This window comes from Lethenteron reissneri, chromosome 25, assembly GCF_015708825.2.
Source record: "Lethenteron reissneri isolate LAM-NWPU_2019-01 chromosome 25, ASM1570882v1, whole genome shotgun sequence".
NCBI lineage: Eukaryota > Metazoa > Chordata > Hyperoartia > Petromyzontiformes > Petromyzontidae > Lethenteron > Lethenteron reissneri.
Window position 1 is genome coordinate 15,813,569 of NC_083803.1, and position 25,266 is coordinate 15,838,834.

The 25,266-nt window shown below is 43.5% G+C and overlaps 2 protein-coding genes across 6 annotated transcripts in view; one reads left to right on the forward strand and one right to left on the reverse strand.

Annotated features, from left to right (window-relative positions):
* On the forward strand, nucleotides 1-9,571 carry LOC133347323 (ubiquitin thioesterase OTUB1-like). Of its 3 annotated transcripts, none has more exons than XM_061559498.1 (7): nucleotides 1-92; nucleotides 4,283-4,341; nucleotides 4,491-4,589; nucleotides 5,676-5,794; nucleotides 6,052-6,136; nucleotides 6,279-6,473; nucleotides 7,116-9,571. In XM_061559498.1, the coding sequence occupies exons 1-7, from the start codon at nucleotides 41-43 to the stop codon at nucleotides 7,314-7,316; spliced, it is 810 nt and encodes a 269-aa protein (XP_061415482.1). In that variant the 5' UTR covers nucleotides 1-40; the 3' UTR covers nucleotides 7,317-9,571. The 3 variants fall into 3 exon arrangements, with proteins under 3 accessions (XP_061415482.1, XP_061415480.1, XP_061415483.1); XM_061559496.1 differs by having other exon boundaries at nucleotides 21-92; nucleotides 4,280-4,341; XM_061559499.1 differs by having other exon boundaries at nucleotides 72-92; nucleotides 4,280-4,360.
* The window catches only part of LOC133347322 (leukocyte elastase inhibitor-like), an 18,970-nt gene continuing 3,069 nt past the window's right edge, over nucleotides 9,366-25,266 (reverse strand). The window contains exons 1-5 of one of the 3 annotated variants that reach the window (XM_061559495.1): nucleotides 18,328-18,410; nucleotides 14,805-15,655; nucleotides 12,377-12,650; nucleotides 11,084-11,237; nucleotides 9,366-10,021 (exon numbers count right to left, since the gene is read on the reverse strand). In XM_061559495.1, coding sequence (XP_061415479.1) covers nucleotides 9,833-10,021; nucleotides 11,084-11,237; nucleotides 12,377-12,650; nucleotides 14,805-15,624 — 1,437 coding nt within the window. In that variant the 5' untranslated portion in view covers nucleotides 15,625-15,655; nucleotides 18,328-18,410 and the 3' untranslated portion in view covers nucleotides 9,366-9,832. Of the gene's footprint in view, nucleotides 10,022-11,083; nucleotides 11,238-12,376; nucleotides 12,651-14,804; nucleotides 15,691-18,327; nucleotides 18,411-25,266 lie in introns of those variants that run through there. The other 2 variants (XM_061559494.1, XM_061559493.1) reach the window with 2 other exon arrangements.

Here is a 25,266-nt window from a genome sequence, read left to right on the forward strand (position 1 = left end):
CCTCCCTCCTCCTCCTCCCACAAGGCACTGCGCGGCGAAGATGGCGGAGCAGCAACAGCAGCAGCCGGAGCAGGTTAAGCTCGCAGTGCAAGGTTCGTGTTGAGTAGTGAGAGGGCTTCGTCGATACAACCAAAATAAAACCACACACGCAGTCCTCTCTCGCGGGGGGGGGGGGCGTGTAGCGTGGGGAACGACACGGAAGCCGGCGAGGGTTTTGAGTTGAAGCGGTCGGGCGGGCGGGCGGGTGGTAGAAAGTGCGGCGGGGTTTTCCTAGCGAGGGCCCCGTGGACGCGGCCCTGTCTCTCCCGGCGACAAAGGCGGCGGTCCCGAGGCCTCGAGTTTAGCGCCGGGCAGTGTTGCCGACGTTACAATATATACACAGACGTGTACACATGAGTGGCAGTGACGATACACTCGCAGGGTTGGTGCGGGGATTTTAAGAAATTGTTGGTTTCCGAGGGTAAGCGGCACCTGAGCAGATGCCGTGGTGACGGGGGTTGAGGGGTAATCGGTGTTATTTGTCATCGGTATTGGTTTTATATATTAGCACCGTTGATGAAAACATACTCAATCGCGCCCGACTGTGAAAAACTTGGCCTGGAGCTTCCTGAATGAAAGAGTCGTGAACCCCCGTAGAGGCTCTCGTGGGTGATGATGACAATTGCAAATAGTTGTGCTTGCTGGCACCCGCCATATTCATGTTATTTTCTCCGCTGGTGTTGAGGACCACCGGTCGAAACGCACGTACGGCGTGTACAGCACTTCCTCGTGGTGTTATTGTTACGTTCGAGCGCGGACACACCGTGTTTAGGTTCTTAGAATGTTAGTGGTGCAGTCGGCGTCGTACAAATCCAAATGGGGACTCATTTCTAGGCAGGATCAGTGGCATCCCCGTGCCAAGAGAATCGTGACTCTGGGATATGACGCCACGCGACTTGTGACTTGGGAAGACCCGACGACATTGGGAAGTTTAATTTATATTCTCTGCCTCGTGTTCGTCGCATGCCGACCGAACTGAATTTATTTTTGCTTCTCAAAAGCTGGAATAAGACAAAACTGATTGTTTTTACACCATTGGAACCTCCTTTGCCAGTAGCAAAATATGATAATTGGTTTTTACCTTTTTATCTGGCAACAAAACTGACACCTTTTTTTTTTTACAAGGAGTTATGTTGTGGTCAATGCAAGCATGAATCCTTGTAAAAAAAAATTTCAGTTTTGTTGCCAGTTAAAAGGGTTAAAAAACTATTAAAACTGATTGTTTTGTCTATGCAGCCACTGGTGTGTTATGAGCATAAGCCACGCTTACACATATTCCATGTTGCTCGCGGGCAGCTGAAACCCGGATTCAAACCCAGATTCTCGGCAGTGTTGACTTAGTGCTCTGACCATGAGCCAACGAGCCACTTGGACACGTTGACTTGCTGGTCGTCTCTTATTCTAACTGACCCAGAGTTAAAGTAACCACCCTGGTCACCCATGATCAAACAAGCCCAATGCCATTGTTGTAATGCATTTCAGCAAACAATTACATTTAGCTTTCACTCTTTTTAAATATAATTTCAGTATACAATATATGTCTGGAGTTATCGATATCTAGTGAACCACTCGTTTCATTGCACGGAGTGTCATATAGCTTTAAGTGAGAGAGACCTGTTTCAATTGCACGGGGTAATGTCGATTTCCAAGAGTGTGCGTTGCATAATTTCCATGACTGGCTTGAGTCAAGTTCTGCCAAGCTGGAAACTGCCGAGCAACAATATGGGGGCAAGCTCCACACCTGCAGCCATTGGACACGATGCTCAATATACAAATGGGTCGATGTTAAATCGGCCTTGACAATGCCTACCTTGCTTCCCTCCTATTCCACTTACCACGTGACCTTGTAGCATGTTAACTAAACCAAGTGGCATGCTGTTTTGTTACAAAATATAGCAGGAAAGCTGTAGGGTCGGGTATTCATGGCAATGTAGTTTTCAAGCTTCAGTGCTATGGACAGGCAGTTGAACAAGGTGTGTGACAGTGCGGCTCTCACTGCCGAAGTACCCATTAAGATAGGAGTGGTTGCAGGGTTGGCCCAGCTAAAAGCAGGTAATTCACTTCTGAATGTTCCCCAGCCCTCCAGGTGAACCATGCACAAACTGTTCTGTCAATAGAGAGATTGCATGGGGATATGGGCCGTCTGAACTTGCCAAGTTCCAGCACGGTTTACAATTATCTAAGAAAATGGGGGCATTGACAGGTTGCGAGGGCCTGGAGGAGAAAGGGAGTTTATAAATGTTTCCTTCATAGATACGATATCACAATGGGGTTATGATTGGTGATTTTAAAACATGCCATTATAAGTAATTTGGTCAATACTTGCATCTCTTAATTTAGGCTTTGACATGCGCAATAATGGTGACCTATTGATATTGGTTTGTGTAGAGCACACTTACAGTTGGAAGGCTTGGGGTAATTCACCTGGGAAATTCTGTCCACGGCACCTAGAATCAAACATTATACACACGCTAACCTACTCCATGTTGGCCATGGGGATATCCAGGTTCCTCGGCTACTTTAAATACATTTATAGCGATAAATACGTAAAATCATTCACTTTAAGGGCAGGCGAATTTAACTGAATCAGATCATGCAAACATTTTTTTAGTACCCGAATTGTGTTTACAATCCTAGCAAATTGCAACCAATGACAGAACACGATGGACTTAAATGAACTGAGGAAAAAGTCTTCTTTACAGTTGTTGGGTGGAGCAGTTGGAGGGGGGTGTGGGGTGGCGCTTGGGATTTGGCAGTGCATGTGGCACGAGTTTCCATGGATTTTCATTGTCAGATCTACAATGGAATTGCCTTCTAAAGGAAATAAGGGAAATTACTGAGGCCCCATATCCCATTGAAGGCAGTTGTCATTCCGCATAATGAGTTTAAATAGCTATGATATTTAAATAGATTTTTGGCTTTTGAATGTATTTTGATGCCTCAGGATAACGTTGCAATCTGAGGCGGGAAAACACAAAAGGCTACAGGTAGAAATATGTACTGTAGTTCAATTGATGCATAGATGTATTATATATTTGTCATCCCATTGAACTGTGATATGGACTGGCATAATATTTGATAGTAGAGAGAACATTGTAAACTATTTTGCTAACATGAACTAATTCTGGCTGTCCCTTTACCAACCTGCACTGACAAGCATGGTGCATTATCGTAAAGCAACCTCCATTACTGACATGGTTATTTATTTTTCTGTTTGTAGAAATCCAAATCAATAATTTCATATTAATGAAAGAATAAAAGTAATTTGACCTTGTAAGATATACTTCCTGTAAAACGGTACATTAACGAGGTAAGATACACTGCATATTATTGGAATTTAAGTTCTAGCTTTGTGGCAGGATTTTACACATACCATTTGACGACACAAGACCTTGCCTATGCAACTAGTGCTAACACTACATCTTCACAGTTGGAAGCATCTCAACGATTTTTGCCACGTGAACAGCATTCATTAACGTTCCATTAATATCTAAAATTATATGGAATAGCACTTGTAAGTGACAGTTTATTTCTGGCATTTGAGGTGGAGCGGTATAGCATAGTGGACTGCGCACTGCGCTGTGAACCCAGTGAGCTGAATTTGATTCCCGGCCACGGCTAACATCAGTGGCAAGTTATATCTGATCTAATTCTGTCTGTCCCTTCGCCAACCTGCGCTGACAAGCATGGTGCATGATAGTAAAGCAACCTCCATTACTGAAATGGTTAAGGTGTATTCAGTAATGCCTTCATCCATCAATGTATTTACAAACAGCTGTAATTAAGCATTATATGTAAGGTCATATTTATAACTTTAGTTGACCATTGTGTTTTGGTGGCGTTTTATAGTTGAAATTATAGTACATTTACATATGCAATATTTAATGTCTAGCATAGATATTAAGATATATTTATCGTATATCTTACACGGTTCCTTGCATACCACTTTTGTATTTTTCTGACTTTTCAATAATGCTTCTCAAAAAACTGTTGGAACAAAAATGAGCATTTTAAATACTTGTCATTCGTTTTAATGACCGTGACTGATGTATGAACAGGTTGTTTTGGGCTTGGAAAAAACAAAGTGCTTGTCCATACACCTCGAACGATTATTCCTCTTGGCTATTCCTAGGATTTGAGTAAAAGTAGCATTTAAATCTGAAGCGTTTGTAAAACTTTGTAATTCGATATTGAGCTACTCACCTGATGCATTCATGTGAATTATTTTTGTCGGTTTTAGTAGACGACACTCAAGCGTATGATGAAGCCATTATCGCCCAACAAGAGAAAATCCAGCAAGAGGTAATTTCAGTTTTGCATCGTAAGTTATTTGAAAAATATTGTAAAATGTTAACACTTCCTTAACACTATAACATATATTGTAATTCTTAAATATTTCATGTTTTTTGTGTTTTTGAGAACACACTTCAACCAACATGTTTGTTTTTCAGATTGCCATGGCAACACCTCTAGTCTCAGACAAGCACGACATATCTGTTCTAATGAGGGAATACAATGATGATGATGAAGTTTACCAAAAAAAGATCAAGGTATTATTTTGCTTTTCTCCATCGGTGATTTTTTTTATCTTCGCTTCACAATCCACTCCTTTGCTGATGACTACTCTTCATCGTCGTCGTCATTAAAATCACAAGCAGAGAGTAATAGACTCTTAAATTCCGAAAGTGCCAAAACATCACTACTGGCTTGAACACATTTCTTGAATGGGTTGACAAGTGCCTGCACAAATTATATACAATGGATATGAAATCAAGAATGTACAAATCAAGAATGTATATGAAGCAGAAATTCGCTATTCTTACATGCCCCTTTCTCATGTACGTTTTGTGGGTGTAAAAACCGATGAATCGATGCATTTGTCATTCCAATAACGTTTAATGATGTTGATCGTGTCCGTAGTGAATCTATCGAATGTGCTGGGCATGCTAATTTATCATGCCGAGTCATGGAGCAGCTAAGTAATGCATCTGGCAAAGCAGACATCGAGAAGCTAAAGTATGTTTTGAGTCAAAGGCTTCATCGCTTCTGGCTAGTTACTTCTACTGTTATAGAATTAACTTGTACTGTTATAAAGCACTGATTTGGCTGCAGTTGTAATGCTGTGCTCATGTCTTGGATGTAGCCCCTGTTTCATATATTTCAAGCAGTTCAATTGGGTCATGATTCTACACTCACAGATTCACTCCAATCACTTACCGTCATTATTCAGTTGCTTTCGTATCGCTTTAATTGCTAAGACCGAAGTAATTGCTTGCGTGAGCTGCACACCTTGATACCTCACCACATTTTTGCGGACTCGTTCTGCCAGATCGACTGGTTCTGCTTGTGCATGCCTTATTGTAGATTGCATATTTCTTCTTCTTTCCTGTGGCGGCTCGGCTTTGGAATTCCGACATCTCTCTATCCAGGGTTCCTATAACCTCACTCAATTAATTGACGCTCTGTATGTTGCTGCCTGCATCACATTATTCAGACCTTTAGGCGTACGCTCGGCATGTGATTACCGGAACAAAACGATACATTTGCAAAACCATTAAAGGTACGAATTGTTTGATGTTTAAACGTACAGTATAATGTGTTTTCAATAATTGTTGGCTTGCGATTGAATTCTGCAGGACTTGTGCAACAAATACTCTCACATCAGGATGACGCGACGGGACGGCAACTGTTTCTACCGTGCCTTTGGCTTTGCGCATCTCGAGGCACTGATGGACAACCCGAAAGATCTTCAAAAGTTTGTTTACTTTAGACCTCACGTCTGAGGAAGCCTGAGATCGAACCTTTTTTTTCCGCATCAACTGTATATACATCATTTCGATTTAAAGCTTTCGTGACTGCAGGGATTCATCTTCTTGGTTCTTTCGGTAAAGTCACGTAGAAGGGAAATAATAAAATAATATTTTATTATGCACGATGCTTTTTGGTGAGTTACGTTAAAACGTCTTTCGTAACTTTACGCGAAAAAAACCCTGTAATTCGATATTTCAACAGGTTTAAGGCTGTTGCAGCAAAAAGTAAAGATGAGCTGGTGTCGTTGGGTTTTCCTGAATTCACGATAGAAGATTTTCACAGTACGGTGAGTTTGGTTAGACTGTTTTGTCTTGAGAAAAAAAAACTACTTTGAAAGTACAATTTTCTTGTTACACTAAAGGAAATAATATTGTCACTCTATATGTTGACCAACTTTGCAATTTGCTGTTGTCCTTTATTTTTTGTAGTTCTTGGATATCATCGAGATGGTAGAGAAGCAGGCCTCTCTCGAGGATGTGCGTGGATCCTTCAACGAGCAGAGCACATCCGACTACGTTGTTGTCTACCTACGCCTTCTTACCTCTGGCTACCTCCAGAAAGAATCTATATTTTTTGAACACTTTGTGGAGGGTGGACGGACTGTTAAGGAGTTCTGCAGCCAGGTTGGCAGAAACGTCTGTGTGTCGATTGACATTGATGGGTCCGATTTTCACACAAAAACATGCCGCTCTTAATGTTTTGTGTTACGACATAGAATTGTACGGGAATATTTTAAAGTCAAATTTCCAATATCTTGGTGCTCATCTGACAAGTGGCATTTTGGGTTTTTAGCTGTACTCTGTAGTTAAAAAGCATAAATGTTCAATATTTTGATAATTTAAAAAAAAACACACAATTTCATTGGTTGTTTCTGCAGTGTTGGTTTTTGTTTGTTTGGAATCTCAAGTGAAAAAAATATCTGACAGATTCTCAGAAAAACGTCTAACCATCCATATGCCTAATTTTCTTAGTTCATGAAGGGCATGTGCAAATATAAATTGTGTGAAGCTCTTGTAATACGTTGAAATTGAGTGTAATACAATACTAAATGCAGCTGATAAATTCGCAGGTGTTATATATTTAATACCGTGTCTAAATGACGTTTCTACGTAAAAACAAGCATGATAGCATTACATTTTTCTTGCTGATGTTACACACTATAGCTCTAGTAAATTCTAAAACTTGAAACCATACGGTGATGGGGTTTTTTCCTCCCCATTGATTGCAAGAGCCATTTCCATGACCGATCGTTGTCGTTGTGGCAGGAGGTTGAGCCGATGGCGAAGGAGAGCGACCACATCCACATCATTGCACTGGCGCAGGCCCTCGGCGTCTCCATCCGCGTGGAGTACATGGACCGGGGAGAAGGCGGTTCTGTCAACCATCATGACTTCCCCGAGGGTACAGAGCCCTTTGTCTACCTGCTGTACCGCCCAGGACACTACGACATCCTTTACAAGTGCTAGACAAGCGTGCGTGTAGCCCCCATGCGTTGTGTGTGCGCGCGCGTAACAACATGTGAAAAGTTTTTGTGTGTTGCACGAATGCCCCAACCTTCAGTTCCAACTTCTGAGCATTAAGGCATCCTGGTACTGGTTTTAAAATGCATAATTTTGCAATTTGTTTGATCCATGGTAACAGATAAAAACAAATTGAAAGTTTCATCCCTGGTTTCTTTTTGCCTTGTATCGTAAGAGGGCGATTTAACATCCTGTACAAATACTGTAATCACGACAAAACATGCCGCATACATAAATATACCAACTTAGATCTTGCCTGTTGTGCTGCCTTTTTAATTGCTACTTGCTGTAAAAATCCCCTTTTCTTGCAATTCATGGTGTTTCTGTTTAATGTGCTTCTGATGTAATGTGCTTCAATGTACATAACCTACCCTTCATTGATAAAGTAATGCATACATTGCACATTTTCTGAGTTGTATTTAAGAGTGATATTGCCCAAACAGGTAAGAAACAACAGGTTTGCTTTTTGGAATCTGTCCTCAACAGATGTTAATATTCGTTTATAATTAAACCGTTTGCCATTGCAGTCATTTTCATTGAAATACCTCGACAGTTCACAATAAATTAGGGAAAATTTTCAGCACACTTATTTAACGTCTTGTGTGTTCTTGAATTGCCAAGTGTAACTTATTTTCACATCTGTACCCCTGATTATTTGTTAGCCTTGTAAACATGTTGCTACATCTGAGGCAAATGTGTAAATAATGGGGGGGGGGAGGGTGTGCTGGTTGGATTGATCACAATCGTTTATCCATGAAAAGCATCGTTGAGTCTCAAGACTCTTTTTCAGGAGGGTCCTGCCAAGATTTCTTGTTGGTGATGTTATTTAAGTCACAAACAATGCTTTTTAATTGGTTTATGCTTTTGAGATGGGTTGTAATTTGATCAGCTTAACAGCATTCCATCTTTAAAAGCATATGGTTAAAATGTGGAAATATGGTAATAAACTGTTACTCTCTGGCTTCTAAAAGCTGACAAATGGTGCATTTACAATTACCGTGTAATAAAATGAATTGATATTCTTGAAAAGCAAAGGAAATATTGTCTATGTAACACGTATTTTAAAATATGAGCATATACAAAGTTGAACACTTGAGGGTGACTGCTTGGTAAAGTGAACATTTTTAAACAAAATATTGTAAAGTGTTCACACGTCTTCAACTAAAGGTTATAATTGATCCAGGTTTGCCAAATACATTTTACAAAACATTACAACCCCTACATAATGGCTCATTACAGTAGTGTCATTGTAGAACTGGCCAGATTTGGTGGAAAATATGGGGAGCATTGGTGTGGACACCGACAAAGGTGCGTGTAAGTGGCCAGGATGATTTTGCTCGTTTAAATGGTTGTAAAATATTTCAGTGATTTTAATTTTTTTGTTTAAAGATTTAATTTATCATTAAACCATCTGTAAATGATCGAATGAGATCATCTCTGTATCCTTCCCAAAACAGATTGTCACTCAAGCAACATTAATGTTCAGATTATTTGTACCAACACATGCTTGTGCATGGAAAGCACATCGTCTTAAGCATCATTTCAGGCATCCTGCGTATTTTTCTTTGTGCTTGGGATATCCACCAGCCAACAGTAATGCTGAAAACATTGCACATTTTGTAAAATATTGATCCAGTGGCGTGCTCGTTCCTCGTGCGCGCACGTGTGGTTTATCTTTGCGCAGCTCATTTACACGTGGACCGATCGGTGATGCAGCAGTTATGGGTCTTTTTTTCTGTTGGGTTTTTGTTTAGCGGTGTTGGCCAACTTTGCAACCAAATTCCATGGTTACCACGCATTAAAGACTGTTTTCAATTCAACATGTACGATGGATTCAAGTGTTCTAATTTAAATGTGGGTCAGCTGGTCATTTACCTTAAAAAGCCAACGCCTTTGAAGCTGAATTCTTAAGCAATTCTACCTTTCTGTGTCTATAGTTAATTTTATATTCAGCCTCGTAAGCAAAATTAAAGGTATGACAATAAAGACGATGCAGACGTTTGAATTTGCGTGTAATTGTCCCAAAACGGTTCAAGTTCACAGTCTCCCAAACCAGCCAAGTATGTTTTGGTTCTTGAGGTATGATGGGCAGCTTTATTTTTCTTCATACAAGATATCTGCACTCTACAAACAGGTTATACATTGTCATAACTTTCATTTTATTACGAAGCCTCCAATAAAAAGTTTCGTTTCTACCAGAATGCATGGCGTGTGCTCCCTTTTATTTTAAATGAGGGGGGGGAGGGCAACTTTGTAGATGTTTCGAGTATGGTATTAATCCTGGTCATTTTAGATGTGTAAAAATCATGGTTACAATTAGGAATTGATGCAAGTGTATCAAATCACATTTTAATGTTTGGGGAAAAAAAGTAAAACATTTTAATGCTTAAATGGCATTTTCAAACATTTGGACAAGGATCAACAATACGTTTGCTAAGCTCTTAAGAATGTGAAGTGTGTCATCACTGCTTGGGATCTGCCACTCGGCCCATGAAGATCACAGCTCTCGTTTTCTCATCGTATATGAGCACCACAAAGGGCCTGTCCACGGTCACCGTTGGTGGCATGGATATAGGCATGATGCCAACGACGGTCTCGGCCTTGGCCTCTGTCCCTTCCTCGTTCACATGCAACACTGACTTATGAGTGATCTGGAAGAAAAGAGACATGTGGGTGCTTAGCAACACAATTTTTTTTAATGCATATTAATTATCGGTTTTTATAACATTGCCTGAGGTGGTTACAGTCCAAGGAATGTCCTCGGTTCAACTCGTCACATCAACCGTTTGTAATCAGACAATCTGGTCATGGATTGCATGTCATTGTGCCTTGGCAATTGCACAAGAGGCATGCTACTTCAAAATTAAAGTATACATTAACCTGTGAGTTATAAATAATAGCATCTGCCAAGTTGGTTGTGGACATTTCTAGGATGCCTAATTTGAACAGGTTTTGTGTATGAATGGTGAAAGTGTCTCTCCATTCTTGAGTTATAAGACATGAATGCCTTGTTTCCACCGCTAGTGGGGACCATGCCGAGTTTGTTCGCATTACCCAGCTTGGCTCAGGAGAGGGTGTGTTTGAAATCCCAGCCTGGCCACACTGAATCCCATGGTATTCCGGAACCCCAACGCTTGTGGGGCCATTCCATACACTTCTAGCCAGGGCACGCCTGGGACAGTTTTGCGTCACGGCGTCAACACATATGCGGAATGCATTTGCCGTGACGCCACTAGCTTTGCATTTCATCAGCTAAAAATTCATTCGTACTACAAATTACAAAAGTGATATCCTGACTCTCATCCCGTGCCGACACGGAGTAAAGGAAATTGATTAGGGGAGGAGCACAGCCCTGGACCTTGAGGTGAAAGGATTGGTGGTTTGTGTGGACCAGGACCTGGGCCCTGGTGTTGTTTCTGGACCAATCTGGGCCATTCCTGGGCTGCAAGAGTAGTTTTCAGTGGTCATGGAAATAAGGAATCAATTAAGCAGCTACTAAATTTTACAGGCTCTGCACATTTGGGAAATGTGACATGAAAAAACTGAACACTTTATTTTACGGAAAGGCGAGCTCACATTGCAAACTTTTGTATCACGGCAAGAGAAGAGACTCCACTCTCTAAGAACAACTGAGCTTCACAGGGCTTTGAATGCACCCTTGTTGCTGCACGTGAGAACAGGTATGCTGTTTCCACAACCACACGCCAGCTTACCTTGTCCACGTGTAGCTTCTGCATGCCGGTGATCCGAGACAAGTCTGCTCCGTAGCTGAACATGCTGGACATCCCCATTGCACTCAGGTAGGCTTTCAGGTCATAGGACACGCTGATCTTGAATTTTGGAAGAGATAGCTGGACATAGTGGTTGCTGTAAGAGTTTAAATGTGTCAGGCCACTGTAGGTATTTTGACAGTCATGGCATGGGTTGGTCCCACATAGGCATTCACACATGTCACAGTGCAGTATAAAACACTTGATATAATTTCATTGTTTCTCACATTGCGGTTTTATGTGGGCGGTGAGGGAAGTGCATGGGGGCACTTATGAGTCATGCTGTTTTATTTATGCTGTTTTATTTATGGGAAGGACATTTATAAATGGTTATTCAGGAAAGTATTGACATTTACATCATAAAAGCCATTTTCCTGATTAAACCTCATTATTAATCTGGTCATTTAACTTTGCTTGTTAGTAAAAACAAAACAAATGGGCTTTTTTATTATTATTATTAAACGTAGCTTGTACAGCACTGATGTGGAATATTTTCATAGTGGCTAGGAACCTTTCGAAAATTAGCTCTCGAGATATAACATGCTATGCGTGAAGAGGTACAAAAAGGTGTATGTTTTTTTGGCCTCAAAGGACCTTTACTTGCCTTCTGTAAATGCAATAGATCCATTGATCCGTATCACTTAAACCATAACAACAAAGGCTCCTCTGTAAAATGTGGAATTTGCAAGAATCAAAGACATTGCACTGGTGAGATTAATTATGTAAGTAGACATACAACTCTGACAATCCACTGTTAGATGACGGCCTCCCAACATCATTTGGGTTATGGGGTGGTTAACCATACTTCTGAAAATGAAGCAATCAATTTGACGATTTTGCAACGAACGTTACACTTTTGCACAGTCGGTGGATAAGCGCTGCCCTCGACTGTGAACCAACCAGAGATCAACTGAAAGGACCTCAGAGATAGCTTCGTGATACCTGCTTCTGCGGATCATTCTCTAACACCAAGGGTTGCACTACTCTGCAACAGACCCGAACGGATACTTCGTCTCATTACATGATGCCAATAGCACAAATTGGGATAACATTGTTGGGGCTGGGGTGGGATAATAATGATACTTTAAAGCTTTCGTGACTGCAGGGATTCATCTTCTTGGTTCTTTCGGTAAAGTCACGGTGACTTTACCGAAAGAACCAAGAATAATAATGATACTAATTTGCTGATGTCATTGCACCTGCAATCATTGTGCTTATGTCGTACACTTTTCGTACCTGGGACCCAGCAAAGAGAGCCACTCCTCCAGCTGCTCCTGGGAGACGCTCTCCTCCACCTTGGGCAGGTCCTCTGTCCTGTGTGGAACGATGACCAGCATGCTCGCGCCGCCCTCATACGGCAGCTTGACGACTGTGGAACGCAACTTGCGGTCCTGTGTGTAGCTGAGCTTGGCCCTTTGGTGCATTGTGGGCACCATCATCGAGTAGCTGCTGTTGACCCAGAAGCGGACGTTCTTCGTGAGGTCGGGTTCAAACTTGTTTTCCCACGATCCTGGTGACGAATAATTCACATGTTCAGACATTTAATATGTGTGTGCTGCTAAAGGAAGGAAGGAGAATCACAGTTCTTTGAAGCGCATCAGATCTCAGAAGCTTAGTGGGTTTAAGCTTGGATAGTACTTTGATATGTGATCACCATGCATAAACAGGTTGTGTGCAGTTGAGTGCAGTGCAGTCAAATCCATTAGTGTATAGTAATGTACAGTACTCTCTCGTCTGTACTCATCTTCACCAACCCACTGACCAGCATGGTGAAGTTTGTTTTAAAACCTCAGCAGTGGATTGACAAAATTTACGACATTTTGGCTAACAATTAAAACGTCTATATTTGCGAGTTTTATATTTGTTTTATGTCATGGTCACAAACAGATTTGGTTCCACTCATACAATAACGTGTTAGAAATATCAGAGCAGAGTCAACACCTTTGTGGTGCTCTTAATGTTGGACTATCCGCATATATATACTCAGCGTTTACTTTGGCGCTATTGTATTATTGTTATAAATCTCATCGTGGTATTATATAAATGTAGAGTGCAACAAGATAGGCCTGTTATAGACATGCATGCCTTTACTCTAGTGGTAGTGCCGTACACCAATAATCCCTACTCCTAACTCAGCCTAGCAGCGTTCCGTAAAAGAAGAAACGCCTGAGACATCAAGCTCCATTTCTTGCTTCTCAACGGGCGAATGGACATGCCACACCTCGTGACACCAGCGACACGGGTTCGATTTGGGATTGAACGGAAAGAGTAGCAGAAGCTGTTAATAGCTGAGACTGTGGGGAATTCTATAAATGGATCGGTCCACCCTAAACACGCCGAGGCTGACTGAGTTACAGCCTCTCCTGCGGAAGTCATCATCTCCTCCCGAATTATAAGATGTACATTTTCCTCCTGTGAACGTTGGGGGTGCGTTTCATAATCCGTTAAAACACATTTGTGTACGTTTATTGGCACATGTCAGAGGTTTGGGTGGGAGTGCGTCTTAGATTATGGAGCGTCTTGTTAATCCGGAGAACGTCGACTCAATACCGTAACTACACTGTTTGGTTAAAATAAAATAAGACTACATTGCGGCACATGTGCCGCGTAAAATGTTACCCCTTGTTTAATAGGGAGCCAGTTGGCTCCAGCAAATTTACGTCTGCCCGTTAGTCTGAGGACACCTCCAAATTGTCACGAACACTACAAAACAATAAACCTACCGCTACGAAACTTTACCACGCTGCTTAACGAATGCCAATATCCAGATCCGTATGGAGGTTTTTTTGGACAAGATTGGCAATATATATGTATTTAAAAAAGTTTCGTATATTTTTTTATATCTTTCAAAAAGATTATTGTGCTCCTTTCCCAGCGAGTTTAGGTCGAGCGCTTTCGTAGACCGGTTTGCCAGTAACATCGCTTTTTAAAGCCATATTTGATTAAATCCACTGCTAAATGAATGGCTCCCACGCCATGTCGGTCACGGGGGTTGTTTGACCATACTTCACCACGCTTGTCAGTGCGGGTTGGTGAAGAGAGAGCTTGCATGAAACCGGTTCAGGTATTACTTGCCACTTGATGGGAACCATGGCTGGGAATCGAACTCAGGAAGCCGGGGTCGCAGCGCAGAGCCCATAGCTGTCAACCCACACGGTTTACCCCGTGTTCTTGTCCAGGTCCATACGGCGTCCAGCAGTTTCAATACGGGTAATATATTTTTTACTCATTGGTTTTTTCGGTAAAGTCACGTATGTAGAAATAAAATAACATTTAAATAAATACAATTAAATTTAATCAAAATATAAATTACATTTTATTTATTAAAATTTTATTTTATTTCTACATACGTGACTTTACCGAAATAACCAACGAGTATAATTTCTGCAGTCACGAAAGCTTCAATTCTAGATTTAACATTTGTTTTGTCTATTTGTTCGTGTTTCTCCCTTGTGATGGGACTTTGTAGGATGAATTTTGAGATTTATATGGACACGAGGTAACCAATAAGGTCTGAATTGGTCTATAATGTAGGCACTGATAAGGGGTTGACAGGTATGCATCCCAGATTTCTATCGCTTAATAAAAAAAACACAATGAGGTATAGTTTTACGATTAAACCATAACTGAGAAGGGGGGGGGGGAGCAATGAGCTGGGTGGTACCTTTGAAATAAATGACATTGACGATCACGAGGGAGGTATCCGTGTCCACGTCGGAGATGACATCCGGGAACTTCTTCGAGGTGACCTTCTCGATGTGAGCGTTCATGAGCTCCACCGCATTCTTCGAGTCGCCGAAGTCCACCGACCTCACGTTGCTCTTGAACAAGTGGGCCACCGTGCGCGTGAACTGCCGGTACAGCCAGAGGCCCTTCTTGCTGAAGACCACGTTCTTGCCCATCAGCTCGAAACCCGCGCTTCTCCTGTAAAGGGCGCCGTTGAGCCTCGCGAAGTACTTCATGGACTTGGCCTTCTTCTTTCCGTGGAGGAACTCCTTGAAACCGAGCGCCGTGTCCAGCTCGGCCCGCGTGCTTCCGTTCGCACCCACGGTCACGACACCCAGAGCCGAGGCGATGCTCAGGGGCGAGAAGAAGATGTTGTCGGCCGGTCCCGCGCCACCCAGCACCTGCTTGTAGAGCCTGAAGCCCAGACCGTTGACGGCAGAGGCGATGCGCTGAGTCTTGGACTTTTTTTTGTCCTTTCTACCCCGTTTGCCTTCGTCTCTGTGGGGATCCCTCTCGTCCCCCTTCTCCTCGGAACTGCCCTCTTCCGATGAGGCCGTGGGACTTTGGCCGGGCGCCAGCGGCTCGGGGAAGTCCCACGTCTCGTTGGAAGCGAGAGGCTGCTCCGTGACCTGGACGCTCAGGGAAGGTGGGATTAGATGGAAGGGCTGCATGTAGGGCCGCTCGTCGTAGTCCTCTTCGCCCACGCAGGGGGAGCACAGAGCAGCGCAGAACGCGAGGAGGAGGATGAAGAGCTTCATCGCGGCAGCTTCACCACCGCCGGACAACCAGCTGCGGGCGAGCAGAGAGAGAAGGGCTTCTGGAACCTGAGGCATCACAGGGAGATGGTATTACAACGCACGCGTGCGCCAGTGCTCGCTAACGGCACTTGCCCCAACAGTCTGCTAAGGCTATACTGGGGGGGGGGGGGTTCTTTGTCTTTGTCAGGGGGCACAGCCACAAGGTTATTAATGGGGAGCGGTGGTGCAGCCGTTTGCGCTCCGCTCCGCACACGAACCTGGCGGGTGACCCGTGTTCGATTCCCGCTCACGGCCAACACCCAGTAACGATTATTTGAACCGGTTCTGGGCCTCCCCAAGGTCGACTCGACCTCAAATGAGTACCTGGTGTAGTGTGTAAACATCGCCACTGGGGAGACAAAGGCGGCCAGGCGTGGTGCTGGCCACCCACCTCCCTCGTGTTGCCCGGCCCGCCTTCATAGGTGCTACTCGCTAACAGCACTTGCCCCAACAGTCTGTTCAGGCTATACGGGGGATCTTTGTCAGTTTAACACGTAGGCTTTCGTGACCAATATTATTCACAATAAACATTTACCCCTCCACCACCCGACACAGCCAGTCAGGTTTGTCACGTAAACAATGCGACAATTATATTTATTTTTATTTTATTTTTATTAATTTTGATGTTTTACCTACGTGACTTTACCGAAAAAACCTAAGAATATGACAATTATATTCTTGGTTCTTTCGGTAAAGATCCAAGAATATGAATCCCTGCAGTCACGAAAGCTTGAAATCGAAATTTAAATGCGCCAATGAGTTACTACTTCAGCCCACCGGTGCGTTATTATGAGGGGGAAGGGGGGGATCTTCATTGTCTTTGCCACACGTGTTAAGCAGCGGGTGCCCTACCAGCGGAATGGTTGTGGAGCCTCGAGACGCCTGAATCAGTGCTGAGCCTACTGCAGCGGTAGTAGATGCGTTCCAAGAAAAGGCGCACAAAGCGAAACGGTTCGAGACAGCTGCCTGCCGAGGAGCGCATAGAGCAGAGGCGGGGAACCTTTTTCTGCCGAGGGCCATTTGGATATTTATAACATCATTCGCGGGCCATAAAAAAAATATCAACTTAAAAATTAGCCCGTTATATTAGGTCAAACATTTAATTAACTCACCCCTAATGCGATGGCTGGAACTGCTTCTCTTTGGTGAGGCGTGGTGATGTTAGCTGGTATTGATGATGTTGTTGCTACTCGCAACTGATTTTCCAGGTTTGCTCCTAGATTTATTGAATTTCGAGTCCCGCCTGCGGTTGCCTTGGCAGGGCCACACCAAATGATCTCGCGGGGCTCATACGGCCCGCGGGCCGGACGTTCCCCACCCCAACAATGACACACACAATGTTTCGATTTAAAGCTTTCGTGACTGCAGGGATTCATCTTCTTGGTTCTTTCGGTAAAGTCACGTAGAAGGGAAGTAATAAAATAATAAAAATAAAACATAATAAAATAATTCTCACGACGTTTCGGCCCTTCTACGTGACTTTACCGAAAGAACCAAGAAGATGACACACAATGTTGTCACACGTCCAACCGCGTAGCCGCGTATGTATGTTTAACTTCTTTCGCGCCGTACGTAGCCAACCGTGCTAATCGGAGGTGCGGGATATGAGTAAATTCAACCCGAATCCTGAATAACAAAGATGCGGGTATAAATAGGTTCGCCACATTTACCCGAAATCGCACCAACAACCGAACCCGCACAAAGCGAGGGAAGTCGGTATTCGAATTGCACCGTTGGCATTTATCGCAGCTTGACAGCGCTTGGCACGCCGTTCGTTTAGCGAGCAAAGGCCGAGACCACGTCCACAGCGGAGAGACGGAGCAATGAAATCGTCTGGCTGTTGCCGGTGCGAGGTGGATTGACGATGAGTCGCGGGGAAGCGTAACGGCGCGAGAGGAGGCGGTGGGTTTGGCGAGGCTTGCCGAGGCTTTTCACTCAGCGGTGGGTCGATGATGTGGATGATCGTGATGGAGAATACGCGCCTGCAATTGATAGGTTTCGTGGAACTGCTTTTTGGGTGTGGGGAAAAAAGTACCTGGCTCGAAATCGATAAAATTCGTCTGTGTAGCAGCCTCGGTGGTAGACGCCACGTGTGTGTGGTGAACACGTATCACGAATTGCACAACTGCGTGGCGAAACATATTTAGATTATGGGCCTGCCGAACGCAGGCAGTGTCATTGTCGGGTTTTGCTCGACAATACTTCAGCACGCGTAAATGTGTCTTGTAATTTTATTGTTTGTTGCGGTTGCACCCGAATCAAGAGCCGAATGGCTCACAGGGTTATTCCAAATAAATGAAACTGAAACTGTACCTTCACCGGTTTATATTTCACTCGCTGCTGACGTTCGCCGTGGCCGGGTGTCGAACTCGTGGTCTTACAAAAATGCGCCGCCGCTCTCCCCGCACATTTGATGAAATTATTTGAAGCTCATTTTGAGATCGAACAGCTCTTATACATTTCGCATTTATAGATAATATTAATAATAACATCGACGATCAAATTAAACACAAAAAACACACGTTTACTGTAGTAGTAGTATATACATTGCTTCTTCAATAGAGAGCTGCTTTCGCGATAATGGCCAGGTGGATGCTGAACAAGAACATCGCTGAGGTGCGTTGATGCTGGTGGGATGACAAGCGCGCTTCGCATCATACTCACGAGCAGGAGGTGAGCCGAGTCAAATCCACTCCGTCTGCCGAGCCGACATACGCATTTATGCGAGGCACACACGCGACTCGAAAATGTCAATATTGTCTCTTCTGCTAATGTTGCATCTCTCAAAGTTAATTATTCACGCTGTGCCATCCTAGCCCCCCCCCCCTACCCCGGGCAAACAACGGCCCTGACCCCTCCTCGTGAATAATCACCACGTGGACGACTCCTCGTTCGTCCCACGCGTTGACTTCCCAACGCAAGACGAATTTAATTAGCAAAGCGTATAAATGCGACCGCATCTCAAGACTGCTGTGTTAGCCGCTGAAGGTCGTGGCGGGTTTGTTTTCTCATTCCCGTTGATCTGTGCAAACCCCCCCCTCTCCACCTCGCTGTGTCGTTTCCGTTCTGCTGGAGTGTGCACCGATGCTTACTTTATTGAGGGCGACATTGGCACATGAAATAAAGATTGACTGAGAAAGAACGCCACATAGACAGTATCCATTAGTTATTGGAACGTTGAGGACAAACGGAGATTACAACAAACGCGTGTTTCGGCTATACGCGGTTGACCTAATGAGGTCTGTTTTATGGAAAACGGGGATGGTGTTTCGGCTATACGCGGCTTGACGTTGCTAAGATTCATATTCTTAGGTTTTTTCGGTAAAATTACGTAGGTAACCGAAAAAACCTAAGAATATGAATCCTTGCAGTCACGAAAGCTTCAAATCTAGAATTAGTTGCTAAGATTGTTGCTAAGATAGTTGTTGGATGGGCATAAGAGAGGTAAGAGTTGCTGCATCCGTTGGACGGTACATACTATGGTGTAAATGAATCGACTTTGAGAACGATGGATTTACCACGCAAGTTGTGTATGGTTTTTTTCCCGTGTATTTTTGTGCAATAGTGTAAAACTCGCCTTTTGCCCGTCCAAGGACGGGTGTATTGCAGTAAATCTGAAACTAGCAAGCGAAAAGCAGACCGCGACATGATATTCATTCATTGCTTCCATTCGTGTGACACAGACCTATTTAATTTAAAGGTTATAATCCCTTGTTCATCATGACGTCCTTTTTACTTTGATGTCTCAACAGCGTTACGGAGATCACATGACGTGAGGCAGGCCCCCCCATGTGGTGTGACGTCACCCGCTAATTATTATTAATGGGGGGGGTGTCCATTTGGAGGACGTCAACTATATTCTTTGTTATTATAAGAAAATAACAAAATCTACGACGTTTCGATCGCAACACAAGCGGTCGCCCCTTTTCCTGATGACGACCGCTTGTGTTGCGATCGAAACGTCGTAGTTTTTGTTATTTTCGTTGAACCTATCTACGTGACTTTACCGAAAGACCCAAAGAATATGAATTCCTGCAGTCACGAAAGCTTTAAGTCAAGGACGTCACCTGTTCATGATTATTAATGAGGGGGCTGTTCGATGTGGAGTGACGTCACTTGCTCATGATTATTAATAAGGGGGGTGGTTCTCCAGGCGGAGTGACGTCACCCGCTCATGATTATTAATGAGGGGGGGTTCATGTGGAGGACGTTACCTGTTGATGATTATTAATGAGGGGGCTGGTCGACGTGGAGTGACGTCACGTGCGGGACACACAGACATTATTCTCAAAACGCATCGAGCCGTCCGCTCGTTGAGGACGCCAGTCATACAGCCGCCTAGGTGGTGAATAAATATAATTTACGTTGACGTGACAGTGTTCGGGGCAATTCAGTGTCAGGGGTTTTGTGTTGAGATTCAATTAAAAGTAAAGAGTTTAGACATACATACACAAGAATTGGAGAGTGACTTAGTATCGTTTAGTACAACAAGGGCGAAAATTATGTAGAATTAGTGAAACAAAAAGGGAGGGGGTGAGAATTTCTGACCGAGGAATGCAACCATATTGTTTCCCCATAAGGTCCATTATTTGATCCTCATGGCGGTACCCCGGGGTTCCAAATAATACAAAATGTCAGAGGCAATTATATATTGTATTTCTGGGACACTATTTTTTTCAGGGGTGTACTTAACTCCACGACTGGGGTACCAATCCGAATTCAGTGCTACTCCGCGATGTCGAAATGCCATTAAAAAATCCGTTATCGAAAATTAAACTTGGAATGGTGCATCGGGTACAGCTCGTCAAGATGAGTCGATTGCCGCATCGCCTACCATCAACAGACTAAAATGACTGCATCACGGATATTATGCGAGAGCCGGGGTACTATGGAACTCCGGGGTACCGCCATAAGGTTCATCTGTCAAACGCGGTTTTGCCCAACACAGCATTTTCCAGGAACTTAACCCCCCGCGTTCGGCGAGTTTTCATGCCGGATACTTGTTTTAAGTGGAGGTGGGGTGGGGGGTGTGGTGTCAGTATGGCCAATGAGCAAGGTCGCTGCCCCAACACTGGACCTCTATATTTAAACTTTCCCCAACTTATTTGTGTCCATATGGGAAAATAATTGCTCCTCACCACCAATGTCAATACCTCATATTCACTGTATGATAACCAAATCTGTAAATGACAACAACAACAACAAAAACCCACAAACAGAAAAAATAGTGCAGGTCGGAAAACCAACATTTTCAAAGAACACACCAACACGTGCACAAAAGGCTCTCGGCCTCTGCACATTCCGTAACGAAGCACCACTATTTACCGGACTATTCTGCCCTTTCCCTCTGCTTCGTGGCCTTCTACTTTTCACTGCCGATCTCTGACGATGAAAACCCTCTTCTTTTGGTCGTCTTGATGCACATCTTTCTCGTTCCGTTGCATTTCCTCGAGATGCTGTCAGAGTGGGGTACTTTATACGTAAATACAAATTGCGTTGTATGGAATGCGACTTTCATGATTTCAACCCTTAGTCAGAGAAGGGACTGCAAAACATTTTTGCTGACATTTGCAGGCCAACGTTTACTCACAACAAACCAACAAGCCATATTTGCTCCGATCGTTGCGTTCAATAAGTTCAGAGATAAAATTACATATTAACCAGAATAATGAAAGTTAGCTTTACTTACATTCATGTGCCTCGGTTTCTTTTGAAGTATTGCATGGGGGGTATACAAAATGTTATTACAAATGGGGACTTGTGAATACAGTCTACATATGTTTAACACATTTGAAATATATTGATATTGAAATTTACATTTTATTATGCTTGTGTGCGGAATTTAGTTGAATTCTCTGCATGTACGATCATACCCTAATGATTATACACAGTGCAAATAAATGATTGTGTGCTGAACATAAACTACACATTTAGTTTTTGGTGATTGTGAAATTTTAGTGATGCTGTAAGACAAATACGCATTTAGAGAAATGTTAACATCCTTTGTATAAAAAATATGCCCATAATACAGCAGTAGAGTTTTTATTTTTTCATCCATATATTGTTGTGCAGGCAAAATTGCATGTCTAGCTACCTGATGCGTTTGTTGACTTGTACTGCCTACACGGCATTGATGTCCAACGTTTTACTCCGTGTTACTTCGAGCTTCCTCGGGAAGTGACATCTTTCTGAACAAGCTTCCAGCACGTGGAGCGAAACGTCGGACATCAGGCAGCTCAAAATGTTGTACAACCTGAAAACACCAGAGAGCTATACTGCTAAACCACAAAAAATCTACTTCATTGGAAAAAAATGGCAAATCTGTCGGTTAAAGACGAACTCCGCTTACTATCCTTTTCACGTTAAGCACCTGGCTAGGCAATTTTTTTCTCTTTTCTCCAAATTATCTTTGTACCCCTACTGCTAATGCATGTGACCGGCGGTGGGTCATCGCGACCTCCACAACAGCCAGCTACGAGTAGCGGCGCCACATGTGATATGGAGCTCGAAATCCTCCAGGTTCGTTCCTACCTGAGCCCGTGGTACATCTGAATAGTGAGCTGAAGGACCAGTTGTGCTCGAGCCAGGTCATTCATCTGGCAGACATGCCCAAATAATGTTCCAATTGTGATATCCATGTCGTGCGATGAGACGAAATTTATATTTGGAGCCCTCACAGCAAGCAGTGCACGACATTGTCTCACTGAATGGTCCTGGAAGTTGACATAACATTATTATTTCCGAAGTCACTTTATCCACACATCCACAGCTTCTATATTCCATGTCATGAGTGTTTGTTTCATATCAAACTTATTTTCTATTTCAGGCCTGTTATAAAACTCACGATGCCAGAGAAGACATTTTAACAATGTGTGACTGCTCAGATCGGAACCCGGGATTTCAACCGTGCCAGCTGAAATCTCGAACGTGGTGTTAGCACCCAGAGCCACCCAGCCACCTCCACCACGTCAAACTGTATACACTGCAAGCAAGGCAGAGCAGGCTCTCCCGTTTTCTGTGAAGCATGGCAGATGCGTTTTGTGTAACAGCAGACCTTGCACGAGGAGTGCATGCGGACAGACAAGAATTCACATAATTGTAACATTACGTAGGGGCACGATCCAGTTGACACGTGTTGCTGTTCATCAGCGATAGCTCTGTGAGGTTCGCTTCAGCATTGACCCATTTTTCCCGAAAGTAACAAATTGCCGGTATTAAATATATATCAACTCTTACCGACACTTCGTCACATTATCTGCTCCCAACACATTATCACCGTTCACTTTAAACATTTGAAAAGCAATTTTCCGTCAATGATGATTTACAGAGGTGGTCTTATGCACGGAAACGTGCCTGTCACAGGCGGATGATAAAGAAAAGAAGACCGTTGCTCGACCGCCTCCCGAGTGTGGCGCTATAATTAAGATAACTCTGCTAAGGTTATAGGTCAAGGTCAGTGACAACTGTCTGCACTTGACGAGTGTTGATGGATCGCTCTGCTGGCGCTGCATTCAGCACACAGCGTGCAAGCAAAGCTCAAAATCAAGCCGGCACGCAACGGGAATATTACAAGACGTGGCTCTGGTACACCGTGACAATTGGTGAAGACTTTTTTTCCATGGACGGAATGTATTCATATAAAATAAATAAAGGCTGTGGTGTGTGACACTTGTGTAAGGGTAGTCAAATGGTTTTGAAAATGTAATATTAGATGTTTCGACGCATGAACACTTAAGGGTTTAATTGTGACTAAACGTACCAAGTTGGGCCCACGTCACAGAGTGCTGAGTAGTTGTATGGCGTTTTCCTGACTAAAAATAATGCAGTATTATAATGTATCCATTGTTATGATATTGGTCATAGAACGTTTTGGTGGTCGTGATGAAGCTTCCCCATCACTACCTCCTGACTCGGCCCACCACTCCCGCTGTTGAACGCACTCCCTCCCCACACCCCCCTTCCACAACCCCCAACACGACCCACACCACAACCCAAACCATTATACCCACACCAGCCTAACCCCGTGTACGAGATGAAGGGGCGGGCGAGTACAAAAAGAGGCGGAGCCTAAATCATAAGGGGCGGAGCCGAAAAAGGAAAGGCGCGCACCAGGGCCGAAAGAGGAAGAGACGAAGGCTGTGATGGACCAGCTCCGTATGAATGAAGTGAATCGATTGGCGTACTGGTTAGCTCACTGCACTAAGAGACCCGACTACCTGAGTTAGATTTCTTTCTGCCCGCGGGTAATATCAGTGGCGAGTGACATCCGTGCCAGTTCTGGGGCTACCTCTTCATCAATCCGCGATCACCGGCTTGGTGAAATGTGGCTCAACAAACCTAGATGGCCAACACGGCATGGGGAGGCTTGGACGTATGGCGTGACAGCAAGAGGGCAGCTACCATATGTAGCTGGCTCCCAACATTTATTCAGATCTGCTGCAAATGAGTACGCATTTGTATGATCATTACAAGTATTAAGATATTAAATAGAGGAACGCTATATTATAGAATGTATGTAAATTTAATAATTAAAACCGATTGTGAAACTAAGTGGGCTTGATTTCGATTTAAAGCTTTCGTGACTGCAGGGATTCATCTTCTTGGTTCTTTCGGTAAAGTCACGTAGAAGGGAAATAATAAAATAATAAAAATAAAACATTATATTGTATTTTATTATGTTTTACTTTTATTATGTTATTATTTAATAATATTGTATTTTATTATGTTTTACTTTTATTATTTTATTATTTCCCTTCTACATGACTTTACCGAAAGAACCAAGAAGATAAGTGGGCTTGGGCAGGAAATGTCACGGGCAGGGATGCCATCCACCAAAGAGATGGAGTGATGAAATCTGTTCGCGTGCAGGTGCTCGGTGACATCGCAGAGATGGCATCGGCTTGAGGATGCCTTCATCCAGCAGTGGATTGACCATGGCTGATGATGTTGATATGCTTACTCACTCGCCCTGGTTGCCGCTGTCTGGAAGGACAATATGCTTCATTTTCCAGTGACAAGCAGCCATGTGATGAGCCACACACGGTGCATTTTGTAGTTTAGCCTCGAGTGTAGTTGTGCCTCCGCAACGGATTCGTGTTATATTCGTGACTAATGCAGCCTTCTATTAAAAGACGGGTGAATCAAGCAGAACAAGTATGTCTGGGATATCTGCATTGTCATCAGTGAGAGCAATCACACTCGGAGACAGAATCCATTACCAGTGCTTTCTAGCGGCATGAATGTTTTCTTTTGTAATACATTATAGGGTCCTATTTGGAGCGGTAAACGTTTTTTTTTAATCATTGTTCCTCATTGCAAGGTCCGTGTGCCACTGGCGGCCGATGGCGGTCTTTCATGCGGCCCTTGACAATACACAAATGTGAAAACATCCCCATCGTGCTGCCAACCCCCAATAGTTTCAAATGAATGGTGGCCCTCACACCAATGCCTTATCGGCGAAAGTGTCCCCCCCCTCTGAAAATTAGTGAAGAACACTGTTTTAAATAGTTATCCATTGCGAGCCAAGTCTATTATAGGTTTCGATTTAAAGCTTTCGTGACTGCAGGGATTCATCTTGGTTCTTTCGGTAAAGTCACGTAGAAT

Coding starts and splice junctions, on each gene's coding strand:
- LOC133347323 (XM_061559496.1), top strand. CDS start 41: ATGGCGGAGCAGCAACAGCAGCAGCCGGAGCAGGTTAAGCTCGCAGTG. Junction 4,590..5,675: donor TTTACCAAAAAAAGATCAAG/GTATTATTTTGC, acceptor TGAATTCTGCAG/GACTTGTGCAACAAATACTC. Junction 6,474..7,115: donor TTAAGGAGTTCTGCAGCCAG/GTTGGCAGAAAC, acceptor TCGTTGTGGCAG/GAGGTTGAGCCGATGGCGAA.